The sequence below is a fragment of the Trifolium pratense genome, linkage group LG2, assembly GCF_020283565.1.
Source record: "Trifolium pratense cultivar HEN17-A07 linkage group LG2, ARS_RC_1.1, whole genome shotgun sequence".
Taxonomy (NCBI): Eukaryota; Viridiplantae; Streptophyta; class Magnoliopsida; order Fabales; family Fabaceae; genus Trifolium; species Trifolium pratense.
Genome location: NC_060060.1, coordinates 46568157 through 46585311, shown reverse-complemented (window position 1 = coordinate 46585311; position 17155 = coordinate 46568157). Strand labels below are relative to the sequence as shown.

Genomic DNA, 17155 nt, shown 5'->3' with positions numbered 1-17155 from the left:
AACAAACATACAAAATATTTTTATAACATATTGCTCATTTTGAGCCAAGTATTATTTTTCATTGATATTGTCACACTCACTACACACAAGCACACTTTTTTTCCTCTCTTTCCTCGTCAGTTTCCCTTTCTCTTTGCAAATAATTCACAACCAATCACAACCCTCCAACATGGCAACCAGCACACTCACACAAAACACACACACTCACACAAAATATCTATTTCCTTATTTATTCCTTCAAACACAACCATGTTTTCTCTATATATAGCACACACCTTACTCTTCAATCTCTTAACAAAACTCTCTCTTCAATTCACAATTTACTTCTCAAAACCATTTTCCACCCTCTACAACACTTACATATGGTATTCACTAGTAACAACAACTCTTCCTTTTCATACTCAATTTCATCAAAAGATTCTTCTTCTTTCCACACATCATCACCGGACTCTGAGCTCCGATTAGCGGCAAGTAGTCCCAAGAAACCGGCAGGGAGAAAGATATTCAAAGAAACTCGCCACCCGGTATACCGGGGTGTGAGGAAGCGGAACTTAGATAAATGGGTTTGTGAAATGAGAGAGCCAAACAAAAAGACTAGAATTTGGCTAGGAACTTTTCCAACCGCCGAGATGGCAGCCCGAGCACACGATGTTGCGGCAATGGCATTGAGAGGTCGCTATGCCTGTCTCAATTTCGCCGACTCAGTGTGGCGGCTCCCTATTCCTATAACCTCTAAAACAAAAGATATTCAAAAGGCAGCTACCGAAGCCGCTGAGGCTTTTAGACCAGAAAAGATTTTAATGACAAACGACATTGACACCGTTGTAGCTGTCATCGCTGCAAAGGAGCTGAGTATGTTTTGTGTGGAAGAGCAAGACGACGAAGAACTGTTGAATATTCCAGATTTTTTTAGTAATATAGCACTAATGTCCCCTGCACATAGTTTTGAGCATGAGTATGAAGAATTCGAAGACTTTCAAGATGATGAGGTATCACTATGGAACTTTTAAATTTGATTTGCTTAGTTTACATTTTTTGGATTGTAGAATAGAAAATGTCTATACTACAACCTTTTTTTATTAACAGTGTGAATATTGCATATACATAGATTGAAATTGACAAGGATTTTCTTTTTGTAGCTTTTTTGTGAAGTAATGACTAATCAAGCTTTTTTGTAGCTTTTTTGTGAAGTAAACATAATAAAAAGGGTCATAGGTACCTAAAACTCTTTAAAAACTTAGAGTGTGTTTGGATGGGGTAATTTTTTGAGGTAAAGTAATGTTTTGAGGGAATTCAAATGATTTGAGATGAATTCCATTGTTTGGATGAAAATTTGAAGAATTTTCAAAATGATGGAAATTTATGAAGTATTTTGTTCAAGTTAAATTTAGAGAATTTCAAAATAACACATAAAACCAAAGAATTTGAAATTTCTTCTTCTCTATAAACTTTTAAAAATTACTAATTGATCGTAAAACTTAAAATTAGCCGAAAAACCTAAAATCGACGATAAACGCGAAATCGGCCGAAAATCCAAAAAATCGGCAGAAAAATCCTACAATCGACCAAAAGCCCAAAAATCGACTATAAACTCTAAAATCAGCCGAAAACCCAAAAAATTAGCAGAAAAACTTAAAATCGGTCAAAATTCCAAAAATCGACTATAAACCCTAATATCGGCTGAAAACCCAAAAAATCGGCCAAAAAACCAAAAATCGACCGTAAACCCAAAAAATTGGCCGAAAACCTAAAATCGTCGAAAATCCAAAAAATCGGCCGGCAACCCGAAAAATCGGCAAAAAAACCTAAAATCGTCCAAAATTCCAAAAATCAACTATAAACCCTAAAATCGGCTGAAAACCCAAAAAATCGGCCGAAAAACCAAAAATCGACCGAAAATTCAAAAAATCGGCCGAAAACCTAAAATCGGCCGACAAACCGAAAAATCAGCAGAAAAACCTAAAATCGGCCAAAATTTCAAAAATCGACTATAAACCCTAAAATCGGCCGAAAAACCAAAAATCGACCGAAAACCCAAAATCGGCCAACATCCAAAAAATCGGTCGAAGAATCTAAAATCGTCCCTAAACCCAAAAAACTCGGCCGAAAACCTAAAATCGACCCAAAATCCTGAAATCGGCTATAAACCCCAAAATCGGCCGAAAAACCTAAAATCGACTATAAACCCATTTTTTGGCCGATATTAGGGTTTATAGTCGATTTTTGGGATTTTGGCCGATTTTAGGTTTTTTCTGCCGATTTTTCGGGTTGCCGGCCGATTTTAGGGTTTATAGTCAATTTTTTAGATTTTGGCCGATTTTAGGTTTTCGGACGATTTTTTGGGTTTTCGGTCGATTTCTCGTTTTTCGGCCGATTTTTTGGGTTTTCAGCAGATTTTAGGGTTTATAGTCGATTTTTGGAATTTTGGACGATTTTAGGTTTTTCTGCCGATTTTTCGGGTTGCCGGCCGATTTTAGGGTTTATAGTCGATTTTTTGGATTTTCGACGATTTTAGGTTTTCGGCCATTTTTTTGGGTTTTCGGTCGATTTTGGGTTTTTTCGCCGATTTTTTGGGTTTTCAGCCGATATTAGGGCTTATAGTCGATTTTTGGAATTTTGACCGATTTTAGGTTTTTCTCTCGATTTTTTGGGTTTTCAGCCGATTTTAGAGTTTATAGTCGATTTTAGGGCTTTTGGTCGATTTTAGGTTTTTCAGCCGATTTATGGTTTTTGACCGATTTTAGGTTTTTCCGCCGATTTTTTTCGGTTTTTCGGCCAATTTTTGGGTTTAGGGTCAATTTTATTAAAATAAAGAAAATTAAATGAAAGAAATTCAATTACATTATCCAAACAAAGAATTTTACAATTGATGGAATTTCAACACTTTATCCAAACACTGAAATTTAAAAATCAATGGAATTCAATTGAATCAATTGAATTGCCTAGTATTTAAAATCCCTTGAATTTCTAGAATCCCTCATCCAAACACAGTCTTAAGTTTATAATTTATTTTTTTTTTTATTTTTTTATAAGAATCAAACTTGAGTTTAATTGATATTTAATGCCGATGTAAAAATTATTTACACTTGCATACAATTATATCTCAATAAAATTGATAATTATGAGGAACTAATACATCAAAGTCATGTAAAAAAAGATCGAATAAATCGAAAAAAATAAAATGAAATGGGCTGGGCCAGGCCCATTAGCCCACATGGCTCATACCTGCTGGGTCGGACTCATAAATGTGTAGCACACCAATATATGGGCCGGGCCAGGCTAGCCCATAATATTGTCTGGCCCACTGGGCCGGGCCAGCCCATTTGACAGCTCTACCAATACACGACCAACCCGGTGAGACTTAAGTAGTATCATAAAAAATGAGAAATCATAAATCTACTTAGACTTAAGTGGTTAATAGGGGTTTTCTTTAGAACAAATTTTTCGGAGGAACCCGATTTCAATTTCTGATAGAAATAACTTTCTGCCAGACTTTATCAAGAGGTCCTTCTTCTATCTCGCAGACAAACTCAACCATTTTTCTAAGAATAAAATGGTTAATAAAAAAGAAGAAAAAATAGAAGTTAGAGCAAATCCATATAAAAATAATCCAAAAAACAATCTATATAAAATGACCAACTAAAGTTTTTTTCTCTCTCAAGTAATGACCAACTAAAGTTAAGTGCCAAAAATAGTATATTCCTTGTAATACTTTTTCTTAATTATATATAAAAACTATAAAAGGAATGAAAAGCCAAAAATAGTATATATTCCTATGATTTCTTTAATATCCTAATATAGTGGTTGATGATGTAGTTTAGATATTTTGAGTTTGACAACCAAGCCTTCAAAAATTAAAAACAAGTGCTTCTCTTGCTCATTTTGAGCCAAGTGTTTCTCTCTTTCCTCATCAGTTCCCCTTTCTCTTTCCAAATAATTTATAACCAATCACAGCCCTCCAACTTGGCAACCAGCTCACTCGCATAAAACACACACCCTCACATACAATCTCTCTTTCCTTGTTTATTCCTTCAAAACAAACCATGTTTTCTCTATATATAGCACACACCTTACTCTTCAATCTCTTAACACAACTCTCTCTTCAATTCACAATTTACATCTCAAAACCATTTTCCACTCTCTACAACAGTTACATATGGTATTCACTAGTAACAACAACTCTTCCTTTTCATACTCAATTTCATCAAAAGATTCTTCTTTCCACACATCATCACCGGACTCTGAGCTCCGATTAGCGGCGAGTAGTCCCAAGAAACCGGCAGGGAGAAAGATATTCAAGGAAACTCGCCACCCGGTATACCGGGGTGTGAGGAAGCGGAACTTAGATAAATGGGTTTGTGAAATGAGAGAGCCAAACAAAAAGACTAGAATTTGGCTAGGAACTTTTCCAACCGCCGAGATGGCAGCCCGAGCACACGATGTTGCGGCAATGGCATTGAGAGGTCGCTATGCCTGTCTCAATTTCGCCGACTCAGTGTGGCGGCTCCCTATTCCTATAACCTCTAATACAAAAGATATTCAAAAGGCAGCTACCGAAGCCGCCGAGGCTTTTAGACCAGAAAAGATTTTAATGACAAACAACATTGACACCGTTGTAGCTGTCATTGCTGCAAAGGAGCTGAGTATGTTTTGTGTGGAAGAGCAAGACGATGAAGAACTGTTGAATATTCCAGATTTTTTTAGGAATATAGCACTAATGTCCCCTGCACATAGTTTTGAGCATAACTATGAAGATTTTGAAGACTTTCAAGATGATGAGGTATCACTATGGAACTTTTAAATTTCATTTGTTTAGTTTACATTTTCTGGATTGTAGAATAGAAAATGTCTATACTACAACCTTTTTTATTAACAGTGAGAATATTGCATATACATAGGTTGAAATTGACAAGGATTTCCTTTTTGTAGCTTTTTTGTGAAGTAATGACTAATTTTGACAAGCATAAAATTAAAATGTTTCTCATCCTTTTTATTATATATGAAAGAAGACATTTAATTTTAGAATTTCAAAATATAATAATCTATTCAGTTGGAATTTCAACTTTTGACACAGAAAATAAAATCTATTGCTATCCTTACTTTGCTTACATTAAGTTGAAGGATGTAATATAGTGTCTCTTGTCTTATTCTTCTCTTCTCTTTTGTAGGATTTTAAAACAATGTCTGTTACCATTACCTGTGTTGTGACTGCAAATGGAATCCATTCACCAGATTTCACCGTGATAACAAGGACTGTGGTCGTTGCCGTGACTGCGAACCAAGCTCTTTTATGTCTGGTTTATTGTTTTTCTTCTTGGCAAGGAAAGGTGCAAAAGAATAATGAATGATCATTCTGAATTACTACTTAATCAGAAGCCAGTGATCACCAACTGTAGCAGTGACCGAAGGCAGCAGCAGAGAAACAAAATGCAGCTGCAGAACAAAAAAAAAAAACTAAATCAACTGCAAATACAAAACTAAAATTCGTCTAAAAATACCGAAAGCAGGATAACAAAATGCCCCCCCCCCCCCCCCCCCCCCCCCCCCCCCCCCTCCCCCACTAGAAGGAACCTGTTATATGTTCAAGAGAAAAAATCCTCAGCAGAAAAAACCATACCAGAGCAGAAAGCAACACAGCCTGCTGACCGAAGCCGAACCAGAGCCAAAAATTTAACTGCACACTAATGCCATACCTACATGTAAACCACAATTACATCGACAGGCACAAAATTGCTATAAACCTTTCTATTTTCCCCTGCAACTGACATCATTGCTACGAGCGAGCTAAAATCTGGTGGGATGACCAGCACCAGCCCCGGCCAATGGAAAATCACATACCATAAGCCTCACCAGTAAAATACTTTCATTCATCAATAACTGCACTGGCTTTGAATATAATGAACCTAGTGGCAAATATTAGCTTTACATGATAAAATGCCCTACTTTGGACCCACAGAAGAAAAACTAGAATACAATGTTTTAGATTACCACATGCACTTGGCCTTAAAGTCATCCCATTCTTATGCAGTAGAGTATTCCATCCAGTTTTGAATATAAAACAAAATAATTCTGAAGTTGATAGTCTAAAATATAAACTTAAAGTCAACTAATTTTACTATATTTAATACTGTCATTTCTTTGCTCTAAACAAAAAAAAATGCTGTCATTTCTAAAATACTACGTATTCTTTTAAAACTTTTTTTGTTCTCCAAGTATAAAACTCTCTACAAATGTTAAATACATTTATTACTCCTTTTTCTAAATATACCACTTCTGTCCCAAATTATAAGACAAAAAGGAAAAAATCACTTATTAAGAAAATCCAAAACATAATAATGTGAAGTATTTTGTTTGTATTTTTCTCGAAATATGTTGTATGGGAAGATATAAAAATAATTTTTATAAATAGAGACAAAGGGAGTATAACCTTTTCCTCCCCGAGCTCATTACCTAGTCTTTATACCAATGTGACAAAGTCCACCCTATAGTTCTCATCATTCCATTTCTTGTTTTCAATTTAATAGGAAGTTTTGGTGAAGGTTGTGGTGTTTTAGAAAGGGGCATGTTACTACTAGCACTTGTTGGTTCAAGTAACAAGTAGTTTGGTTATGTATCAGATTCAAACCCCCTTTAAAGAAAAACTAAAAGGAAGAAAGGGGATGGGGTTAGAATTTAGTGAATGTTTTGATTGACGGCGGGGTTTACAAAATCACGATTACACCGTGATTTTGTAAAAGTTGTAAAGTGTAGCTTTTGTCAAAATCATGGTGGCTCGTTGTAATTCTGTCAATCTCACCATCAATCGAAACATACACTGAAAAAAGTGCTGTGAAGGAATTGCAGATTTAAATTACAATAATAAAGTATGCCTCGTACATGAGGAAAACAAAGTTACAAATTCAAAAACATAGAAACCATCGCAATAAGCACTTACGAAAATGCTCACACGAGGAAAAGGAAAAGAAAAACAATTCTTCTAATATACAAATCAAAGTAAGCATATGAATAACCTTCATCTGATCCATCCTTCTGTGTCCTCCATTATTCAACAACACTATTTAACCTTCTTAAGAAGAGCAGAGGTTCTAAACTCAGCATCATCCCTTATATAACTCCACCAAAGGAATGTAAGAGGAATGTTTGCTGCATTCCATAGAGCATGAGCATCCACATATCCCTTGTAAGGAGGAAAATCATATGTCTCTAAGACCATAGCAAAAATTCCTCCCGCGACTACTATCCATAATTTCCATCGTGCCGGATGGCTGGAAACACCAGCCCAGATTGCCCAAATAAGAAGCTGGACAACAGCCATCAGCATGGAAACTTTCGTGTTCAAACCTGAAAAAACAGTCAATGTATTAGCTCGCCAGTCACTCTCCAACAATCAAGGAACTTATTCAATTATGTCGATATTCAGATAGAGGAACTTATTGTCACAAAAAACAATCAAGAAAATCATAAACCATGAATCTAAAGGGAACATTAAAATTATAAAACGTGTAACTCAAAAGAAAACAACAAAAAAATAATAGCATTGAATTTAAAATTAAAAGATTACCATAATTCAGTTCGTAGAAATTCAGATACATGATGTGAGTTGTCACAAAAGCAACCAAGGGAGCAGAAACCATGACTCTTGTAGCCTCGTCCCTCACATTAAAAGCTCGAAGTATTGCTAGAATGAGGGAAAATCCAATTAAGGCCACAGCAGAAGAATAATTCAGCTTCTCTGTTAATTCCACAGCTCTACAGATAATAAAAGATTGAAATACACATCAAAACAGAAAAATAAAAATAAAAGGACAAATCCTTATTTAAGAAATACATTTTTTTTATTAATGCCTTGCGAGTTGCTACATTGTGTGTGATTGTGATGTAAGATGCTATGTATGTGTAATTGTGATGTAAAATTTCATTTTTATGTCAAAACATACAATACAAAGAAAATCAATATTAACACACAACAAAGAAACGACAACCGAGGCTTAACCTAATTTTAAAGCAGGCAAGAGTTACATGTAGGATAAATGGCCAACCTCGTTCATGCTACATCAGTAACATAACTAACACGTGTATATTTCTGTGAATATGTGAAAAACGGCAATAGTGTACACATAAAACTTAAAGGACCTTTGTGGGACAAAAGAACTTAAAGGACGGTAGGATGTATTTTGTCTTTAATATATACACCGGCCAACAGCCCAGACAACAATTAAGAACAAATAAAGTGAACAACTTACCTACTATGAAAAACAGCCCTCCACAACCATGCATTCATCGATAGAATCCCATAAATATGCCACAAGCCGGTGTACTCATAATATGCCTTCTTATCTGGCCTCAAAGGCAACTTGTAGTAAACAAGAATGAAGAAGGATACCCAGCCATGAAACTGCATAGCAAGATTAAGGGCTGACAGAGCAACAGCCACAGGTTCCTGAAACATATATCCATTCAACAATAAGAAACCAAAACAACCAAATTAGCACACTATTACCATTAAATCTTTTATAGGACATTCATAAAAGAACCTGAATCCCATAAATGCGCCTAAATGGCCATTTTCCATGATACTTGACAGGTTTTTCACCAAGTTTTGTTCTTTCTTCCTCTCTGGCTAGCATGCAGTAATACCGACAATCAGTGCGACAGTCCCATTGTTTCCACTCCAGGTAAAGTGGTTCATGCATATACCATGGACCATCAATTGGTTTTCCATCTGATGAGAATTTACAATGTTGAAAACATCTATCCCCTACACACCCAGATTTCTCGCACTGTTCCACACAACCCCTGAAATTCAATAGTCACAATCAAAATTGATCAGATGCTAAAAGTTGAATATAAAGATATAATATTTTGTTAATATGCATGAAAATGACATAATAACTAATAACGGCAGTATTTAATAAAAAATAATAATAACAGCAGTAAATTTGGTAAGGCCATTGCTGGATCATTCAGCAGAGTATATACAGTTTTTGCATCTGCCATTCTGTTCCTTCTGTTCCTCTATTTTCTATTTGAGTATACATTCCATTCCTCATTTACTTATACCTGACAAGTGAAAATTTGGTTTTAGAAAATGTTTTCAATTTTCATTTCCTATTTGCAGTTTTAATTACAAAACCTCCAACTTGTTTTTATTTTCTTTACTGTTTTCAAAGGTAAAGAAGCTTTTAGAAGAGACAAGCATCTGAAATTATCCAGGTAGGGTTCAATTTGAACCTCGGAAACAAATTTTTAAAAAACCGGGGGGTGCTATGATAGAGAGGCCTGCCTGCAGGATCGGTGTATCTTGCCAATCCCACTGATTTCAAGGTTAACATCGCCAAATCCATGTGATCCTATTGGAGTGTGATAGAGCAGAAGAAATAATAACAGGAAAATAAATGGAGAACGAATGAAATGTGAGTATTGATATGAATATTCAGATGAGAGATGACTCTCTACAGACTACAACTGACCGAGAGTCTATGACTCCTAAGAGAATACTTCTCTACCCTCTTTCTAACAGAATGCTAACATGAATCTCCCATTGTTCTCTTCCCACATCACTCTTTGGACCCACGTTACACAACTGGGATCCAACCAGATTGCAATTCTGCATGCGATGAAAATCATTAAGGGGTCAAAAATCTTAAGATTCTGGAATCTTACAATGAAACAAGTGATTTGACTAACATACCCCACAGATTTTACATGCATGTTAGGTGATTTCCCAAATCTCACCGGATTGTGTTCAAGAACATGATCAAGATTTTTGCATACACTACAAACAATCATAAAATTGTATAATATTTCAGTAAGATCATAACTTTGAATATCATGTTATCCAAAAGTATAAGAGGGTACAAGGTTATGAAAACTTTTGGAATTTCTGTACCATTGTCCCAAATGCCAAAATAATGTTTAAAGCAACTATTGTAATATCTTCACACAATTTAATATTATTATTATTGTTTTTGTTTTAAATATTCAAACCGAGTTATAAACCAAACCACAAAAACAATTGAAATGTTATGTATGCAAAAAATAAATCTAGACCAGACCATAATACAAAAATATAACATCACAAGTCAAAATTGACGGACAGATTAACAAATCACAAGATAAGTACATAACTCAACACACAAAAAGAGCATAACAAGTCCAAAATTGATGAACAAATTGACAAATCACAAGGTTCGAAAATTAGAAAAGAAGAAATGATGGTGGAATTGGGTTCCCCTCATTAGAGCTGGATTCAACACGGTAGAGCAAAGTTTTAGCTCATCAAAGTTTGGTTTATTCACCTCTATTATAACATAAGAAACTATCTTAGAATAAGACGATACTATGTTAGAGTATTGTAGTTTATCTCATAAAATTAGTTTTTATTATTGGAGTATCTTAGATTATCTCCTGAGATTAGTTTCCAATTTCAATATTACTTAGTTATTATTATGATTTGTTTCCTGATTTTTCTACTTATTTAGAATTAGGAGTTTTGTATTCCTACAGATAGGGACTAGTGTTCAGTCTTTTGTATCAAGATATTTATCAAGTTGTTATTAACAATATTACATGATTATCATATTCACTGCAAAAATGCAAGTTGCAAGAATGAATTTGTTCATGTTTTCTGATTTATGGCTTCATTTATACAGGCAGCTACTGATACTGAATACAGTTTTGTTCACCTCCTTTGAAGATGGATTCAAATTAGTATGTTAGATGCATCTACAGAATGAAGTTATTCAACTGTGTGGTAAATGCTGCGCATTAAGGAACTTAAGCATTCCTTTGACTATGAGCATAACATGGAGACTAAAGCTGCCATGAAATCCTCAGTAAATTCAATTTTTTTGTTTAACTGGAGAGGTTTCAATGCAGCTAATACCAGAAAAGATTATCCCTTATAACCTTAAGTATACAAGCTTATCTATTCTTTAATCTAAAGTTTTATGGTCAAACAGTTATGATATGCCACTAATTATTTTAAAATGAAAATAACTAGGTATGCCAACAAATATTTATATATCAATAGTGGTGTGCCACTACTTCAGTTCAAGAATTAATCAAGCAAGGAGTCCAACTAGACACGCCATCAAAATTAACAATAACTTCGAAAAGTTATGATATCTAATATATGAGAAGTTAGCCTTTTATTGATTGCATTGTCATGAATAAAGAGAAAACAGACCTCGGCAATGTTGCAATACACAATATATAGAAAACATTTGCTTAGTAAGGTTCTTTGTGGTTGGCTTGGTAAATTAAGAAATGCAGTAAACCTCAACCTTTTACACTCTTCTAAATAACTGACTCGATATTTCTAGAAAGTAAAGGCACGTGATGCTATGAAAAGTGCGGACAAAAAATATGGCAACAAGTCAACACTCTACATAGTTAAACGTTAGCCATAAAATGACAAAATAATAATGAAACATAAATGCCTCTGTTTTCTTGAACAACTCAATTTCAAAGATCTATATTGTTACTGTATACATTAATATTATACAAGCTGTGTCACATAACTAATGCCCATTATGCTGGCACAACGTTTCAAATTCACAGACTAAGATCAACCCAAAAGACCAAAACTGTGATTGTAATATCTTCGGGCACTCGAGTAAAGATGTCTGCAAGCAAGAATGCATTTCACAATACAAATTTCCAAACAAAAGTAAGGCAATGGATATCTCTCGATCGTCACAGTTACCATTATCTAAAATTCTGAATAAAAGAAAACAGATAACCAGACACACACACACACAGAGGGGGGGGGGAGTTCCATCACACATTCGAAGCTTGACATAATTACAAAAAAACTGCTCAGTTTTGGAAATTCCAGAAATTATCAGAAGGAGTTAAACAAAGCAATGGAACTAAATACAGGAAAAAAAAAACTACAAACTAATCACATAACATGATTTAGTTCATCTAAATTGAGCTATTCATTTCAGAGAATAAAGCAAGTAATCTCAACAACGATTAATAAATCGATGGCTGATATTCCAACACATCCAAGCTTTGTTACAAATGTGTACATAAACATCAACCATTAATTAATTCATCAAAGGTTCCGAATTGAGATTGTTCGTTATACTCTTTAAAGTGAATTGCTCACTAAAGACGAGTCAAATCACATAACAGAAGATACCATTATTTCAAATTAATTCTAATCTCACACTCACAATCCATATGATTAACAAATTATATCAAATCACCAAACATACCAAAAAAATGCATCACCCTTAATTGCACTAATATTTAAGCATGAGAATCCTATAAATCAACCAAAAAATTACCCACCTACTATTTTCCTCTAAAACCAAAGTATCCTTGTACATCTGCAGACACTAATCCCTCGAGCTAATTCAGATTCATTAAAAATATTTTAGGGAGACTATATATATATAGTAGTATAATCATTAAAAAAAAACAAAAAAACAAAAAAACAAAAAACCCTAGTCCACAATAATTAATCATCATATCCTAAAATATTTACAAATCAAAAAGGAAAAAATATAAATTCAAGTTTAAAATTTTAGGATAGCAATACAATTAATACACTTAAAAATAAAATTAATACACCAAATTAAATTGTAATAAGCCAAAATCATATCTAGCTCTTAGAGTAAAAATTCAAAGCAAAATCTTCGATTTAAGAGAGAGGGAGCTTACTTGTAAAGCGGATCGATTTCACCGTCGCTGGCGGCGATGTGGAGGAAGAACGAACAAATGATGGCGATAAGGATTAGAGAACGAAAGATAGCCATCGGAATCGCTGAAAAGCGAAGTCAAAAGGAAGGTTATTCCCGCGAAATGGGAGAGGGTGTTCGGAGGAGAACTGACGGAGAGTTTTGCATTGACGGAGGAGGTTGATTGAGGTTAATTAACGGTGGAGTACGGTGGAAAAGGTGGTGGTTGATCTAGAAATGGAAGGGTTAGGAACGAGTCAACTCGGAGCGAGTTGGAAGAGTGGCTATAATAACAGAAGCAGAATCTCGTGAAGAGGTGGTGATGATGATGATATCTCAGACAGACATAACATTATTGTTCTATTATTATTATTATTATTATTATTATTATTTTATTTATTATAGTAATAAATAACCTTGTTGTGTCATCAAAATTAAATGATACCAGTGCTAGTGTTTCTTTAATCAAAATTAATTAAGTACTACTACTAAATTAAATAGATACTAATTCAGTTGATAGATACCAGGGTGTGTTTGATTGTTAAAAACAGCGGACTGGGCAGGACAACTTTTGTTGTATTCAGTTTGATTTGAAACTGGTTATGAGATTAGACAAATTAGGTAGCAAGGGACAGGATAAAAACAAGATTTTTTGTCCCTCACTGAACCACGGGACAACTTTTTGTCCCAGTACAACTATAAAAAAATATGAAAATACTCATTTTATTTTCGAATGTAAAAATATTATCGTCATATATCTCTCCAGTACAATTTTGTCATGTCATGTATTATCTTGTTCTGTCATGTACTGTTCTGTCCAATTCTTATTGTTTTACGAATAAAACGCACCCCTAGGAATAGGAATATTATTGACGAGTTGATTTTTCATTTCACTATATTTGTGTTTATAACATGTGAGTCTAGTCATATTTGGCAAATGTATAAATACTTATATTGGTAGATGTTCCATCAAAATGTGATGGTTTTAATTTTTAAATAAATTGAGAATACTCCTCTATCTCATAATAATCGTCACAGTGATTTTAATGCATTTAGAATGGTGTTATAAAGAAGTAGAAGTGAAGGTTTTAGTAATGAAGGTGGGCATAATTTTTAATGAAAATTTTTTTGGAGCACACAAAATTTTGAAAAAATCAATTAAAAAGATTATTAGATGATGTCACTAATTATTTTACATTTAAATATTTTTATTTATGTGTTAAATAATTTTCGATCCTCCACAACTGTGATTGAAAGGGGGCTGAAAATACTTAATGTCAGAATTTACTCTTAGGTTGAATTTTTGAGAACTTTTTATGTACACTAGCTAGTATATTTTGAGTATTGATGATATTTTAAATAGTTCCCCACATTCACTTATCACCAATTAAAACTAAGTTCAATTTGTTTTTGTGACATTACATTATATGTGTAGGGAGTCGGAGTTCGAACTCCGGACATCCCATCATCTTAATTGTGGAATTTCTCACCACTAGATTATTTGACGGAAGAAAAAAAAAACTAAGCTCAATTCAACCTACCACACACAACACACATGTTACATACATAGGAGTATAAGACAATTAAAACATATTATTTTATTAAAATATACAAGTCAACAAACTCATTTACTCTCTCAATTTTAAGTAATTTTAAGTATACTTCTTTGTTCCACTATCGATAGAAAACTTGATTACAATGAGATTCATCACAAGAGTTACAAGAATTAGAATTTTCCTAATACTACCATTTTCTCGTGAACAAGAGATTCAATCAATAAGTGTTTCCAAGGTGTTACAATCACTTCCCAAACCCTATAGATTACCCAAGAGAAACCCTATAACACTCTAGCCTAGATGTTGGAAGAAGAACCCTAAAAACCTCACATCTTCTCTCTCTTGCGGCTGCAGAAAAACACATAACAACAATATATAGTTGTCAGCTGCGCCTCATGCACAGGAACCGACGCTACATGCAGCAAAGGCTCCACATGTAGTATGTTAATTGTTATGTTAGTTTTTTTACACCTTGTCGGAACTTTAACACCGAACCTCCAACTTCTTTAACCCTTAGTTTCAACTTTACCCAACTCTTTTTTTCTTAACAAGCCAAAATGAGATATATATTAATAAAACAGTCTCCCCAGCACAAGGTGTACCGAGAACGACTACAAATATTTACAAAGAGTCAAGGAAAAAAACCATAAGTAAATCATACAAGTCCCAAACAAAGTAAAGGATTAGACCACCAGTTATGGTAGTTTGAGACTAAAGTCACACTCGTCGTCTTCAACCACCTATAGGAAAACAGTTTGATCTTATCCAACAATTGATGAGTAGTACTTGTTGAGTCTCTGAATAATCTGTGATTTCTTTCCGTCCACACAACCTAAACGTGAGTAAGCTAAATGAGCTGCAGAAAAGACCGACATGCTCGAGAACCACCTGCTGATGAAGTGAACTGCAAAATGATCACACAAAGTAATGGAGTCCACCATAAGAATGTCAATCCACGAGCGAACCAATGCCCAAAGAGAACCAAAAGTACTGCAAGAAAGGAACAAGTGATGGGCCGACTCGACCTCTCCATATCCAGAAACACAAAAATGAGCTGTATACGATAAGATGCCTCGGGTAACTAGGTTGGCTTTCGTGGGCAGCCGATCCCTCAATAAACGTCATGCAAAAATAGAGACCTTTAGAGGTACCTGTTTGTGCCAAATAAGATCATAACTAGCATCAAGAAAACTGAGTCATGAGAAGTCAAAAGCTGGTAAGCACCACGAACAAAGTAGTCGTGGTCAGGAACATGCAACTAAAGTCACCAATCTAAAAGTTGAGCCTACAAAGTGACATCAAGAAGTAAGATTTGACACTCCCCCAACATTTTATCCTCTCATGCCCACAACTGCCTCTGCCACACCCACGCCCCCCTCCTGTCTCCCACCCTAAAGAAGTCATCTCAACTACCGAGCCTGATTTGTTCTCTTACAAGTCAAACAAACGCCTAAACCTCTCACACAAACTCTTTTACCAATACCCTGTTGTAAAGTAATACTTCCTCCATACAACAATATATGTCATGTCACTTTAGCACTTTTAGCATATTAAGAAATGTAATCGAAAAAGAGAAATTATGAGTTTATTTGCAAAATTGTCTTTCATTTATGATAAGGAAAAAATAAAATGAAGAATTGAAAGAAGAGAGAGTAATAAATAATTAAGGGTATAATATGAAAAATATCATTAAATGTTTCATTGGTAATGTAAAGAGACATATAATTTTGTAAATTTTTTTTTCTCAAAGCGACATATAATTTGGTACGGAGGGAGTAAATGCACCGATTGACTAGCTAAGCCTAGTGGCTATAAATTTCACTCTTAAGGTGGATAAGTGGGATGACCGGAGTTCGAACTCCGACCCCCAGCATATATAATGGAATGTCCTGCCAACTGAGTTAAGCTGACAGAACAATCAGTTTGTTTTCTTTTGTTAGATCAGTGTCACTTTCTGTGTTGAATTCATTCATATTGATTGAAACTCTAACTTTAAATAGTCACCTGCTATAGTAAAATTGCTGCTATTATAAATAGTAAAATTGATATTTTTTTAATTTCAATGGATTACCACATCATCTAACACAAAAAATATTATATCTTTCTAATTATTCTGTCCTAATACTAATATATTTCCTTCGGTCACTAATATAAGGGAAAAAAAAACTTTTTAGGTTTATTAAAAAACTGATATATCTAATTTATAACATAAACTAATGAATTTAAAAAGTGGTTTTTTTTTTCTTATAACATTTGATCGAAAAAGTATAGAATCATCAATTTTTTTTCTTTCTATTGATACAAAAATCTAGAAAAGGATAAAAATCACTAGGGTCACCCAGTGGGCACCCGCAAAAAATACTCCTAACGGTTAGGGTAAAAACCCGCATTTTGGATATGAGGACGAATATGTGTAATTACCCACAAAAATGAACGGGTACGAGTGCGGGTACGGGTACCTTAGTACCCACCCCGCCCCATACCCACATAATATATATTTATTTATTTTATATATATATATATATATATATATATATATATATATATATATATATATATATATATATATATATATATATTATTTTATAATAACATATATTTATCAGATTTAAAAAATACAACACTATTAAACTATTATGCATTTTTAATAAAATGTTTATTTATAACATAATACAAGCACAATGTGAATATGTCAACAAAAAAATGAACTTTAACTTGATGTTAATCAAATTTTTGTTTATAAATTTCATTGGTCAACATTAAAATCTTAAAATCTGTAAAAAAAATAAATTAATTATATTAAAACGATATAATATTTTATAATAAATCGATTTATTTTTAGTAAAAATACAGGTAACGGGTACGAGTCTGTGTACTTAAGTATCCATAGAGTATGAAAACAAGTACAAA

At 33.9% G+C, this 17155-nt stretch overlaps 3 protein-coding genes across 3 annotated transcripts; 2 read left to right on the top strand and 1 right to left on the bottom strand.

The window, feature by feature from the left end:
* The first annotated feature begins 172 nt into the window (after nt 1-172).
* LOC123905898 (dehydration-responsive element-binding protein 1A-like) lies at nt 173-1161 on the top strand. The gene has a single exon (XM_045955673.1). It carries the CDS (start codon nt 363-365, stop codon nt 1008-1010), a length of 648 nt encoding a protein of 215 aa, XP_045811629.1. The 5' UTR covers nt 173-362; the 3' UTR covers nt 1011-1161.
* Nucleotides 1162-4056: 2895 nt separating this feature from the next.
* On the top strand, nt 4057-5517 carry LOC123905897 (dehydration-responsive element-binding protein 1C-like). The gene is made up of 2 exons (XM_045955672.1): nt 4057-4780; nt 5169-5517. The coding sequence occupies exons 1-2, from the start codon at nt 4157-4159 to the stop codon at nt 5346-5348; spliced, it is 804 nt and encodes a 267-aa protein (XP_045811628.1). The 5' UTR covers nt 4057-4156; the 3' UTR covers nt 5349-5517.
* Nucleotides 5518-6827: 1310 nt separating this feature from the next.
* On the bottom strand, nt 6828-13078 carry LOC123905896 (post-GPI attachment to proteins factor 3-like). The gene is made up of 5 exons (XM_045955670.1): nt 12673-13078; nt 8535-8796; nt 8244-8440; nt 7562-7749; nt 6828-7341 (listed from the first exon to the last, which is right to left on the bottom strand). Exons 1-5 carry the CDS (start codon nt 12765-12767, stop codon nt 7055-7057), a joined length of 1029 nt encoding a protein of 342 aa, XP_045811626.1. The 5' UTR covers nt 12768-13078; the 3' UTR covers nt 6828-7054.
* Between the last annotated feature and the right edge of the window lie 4077 nt (nt 13079-17155).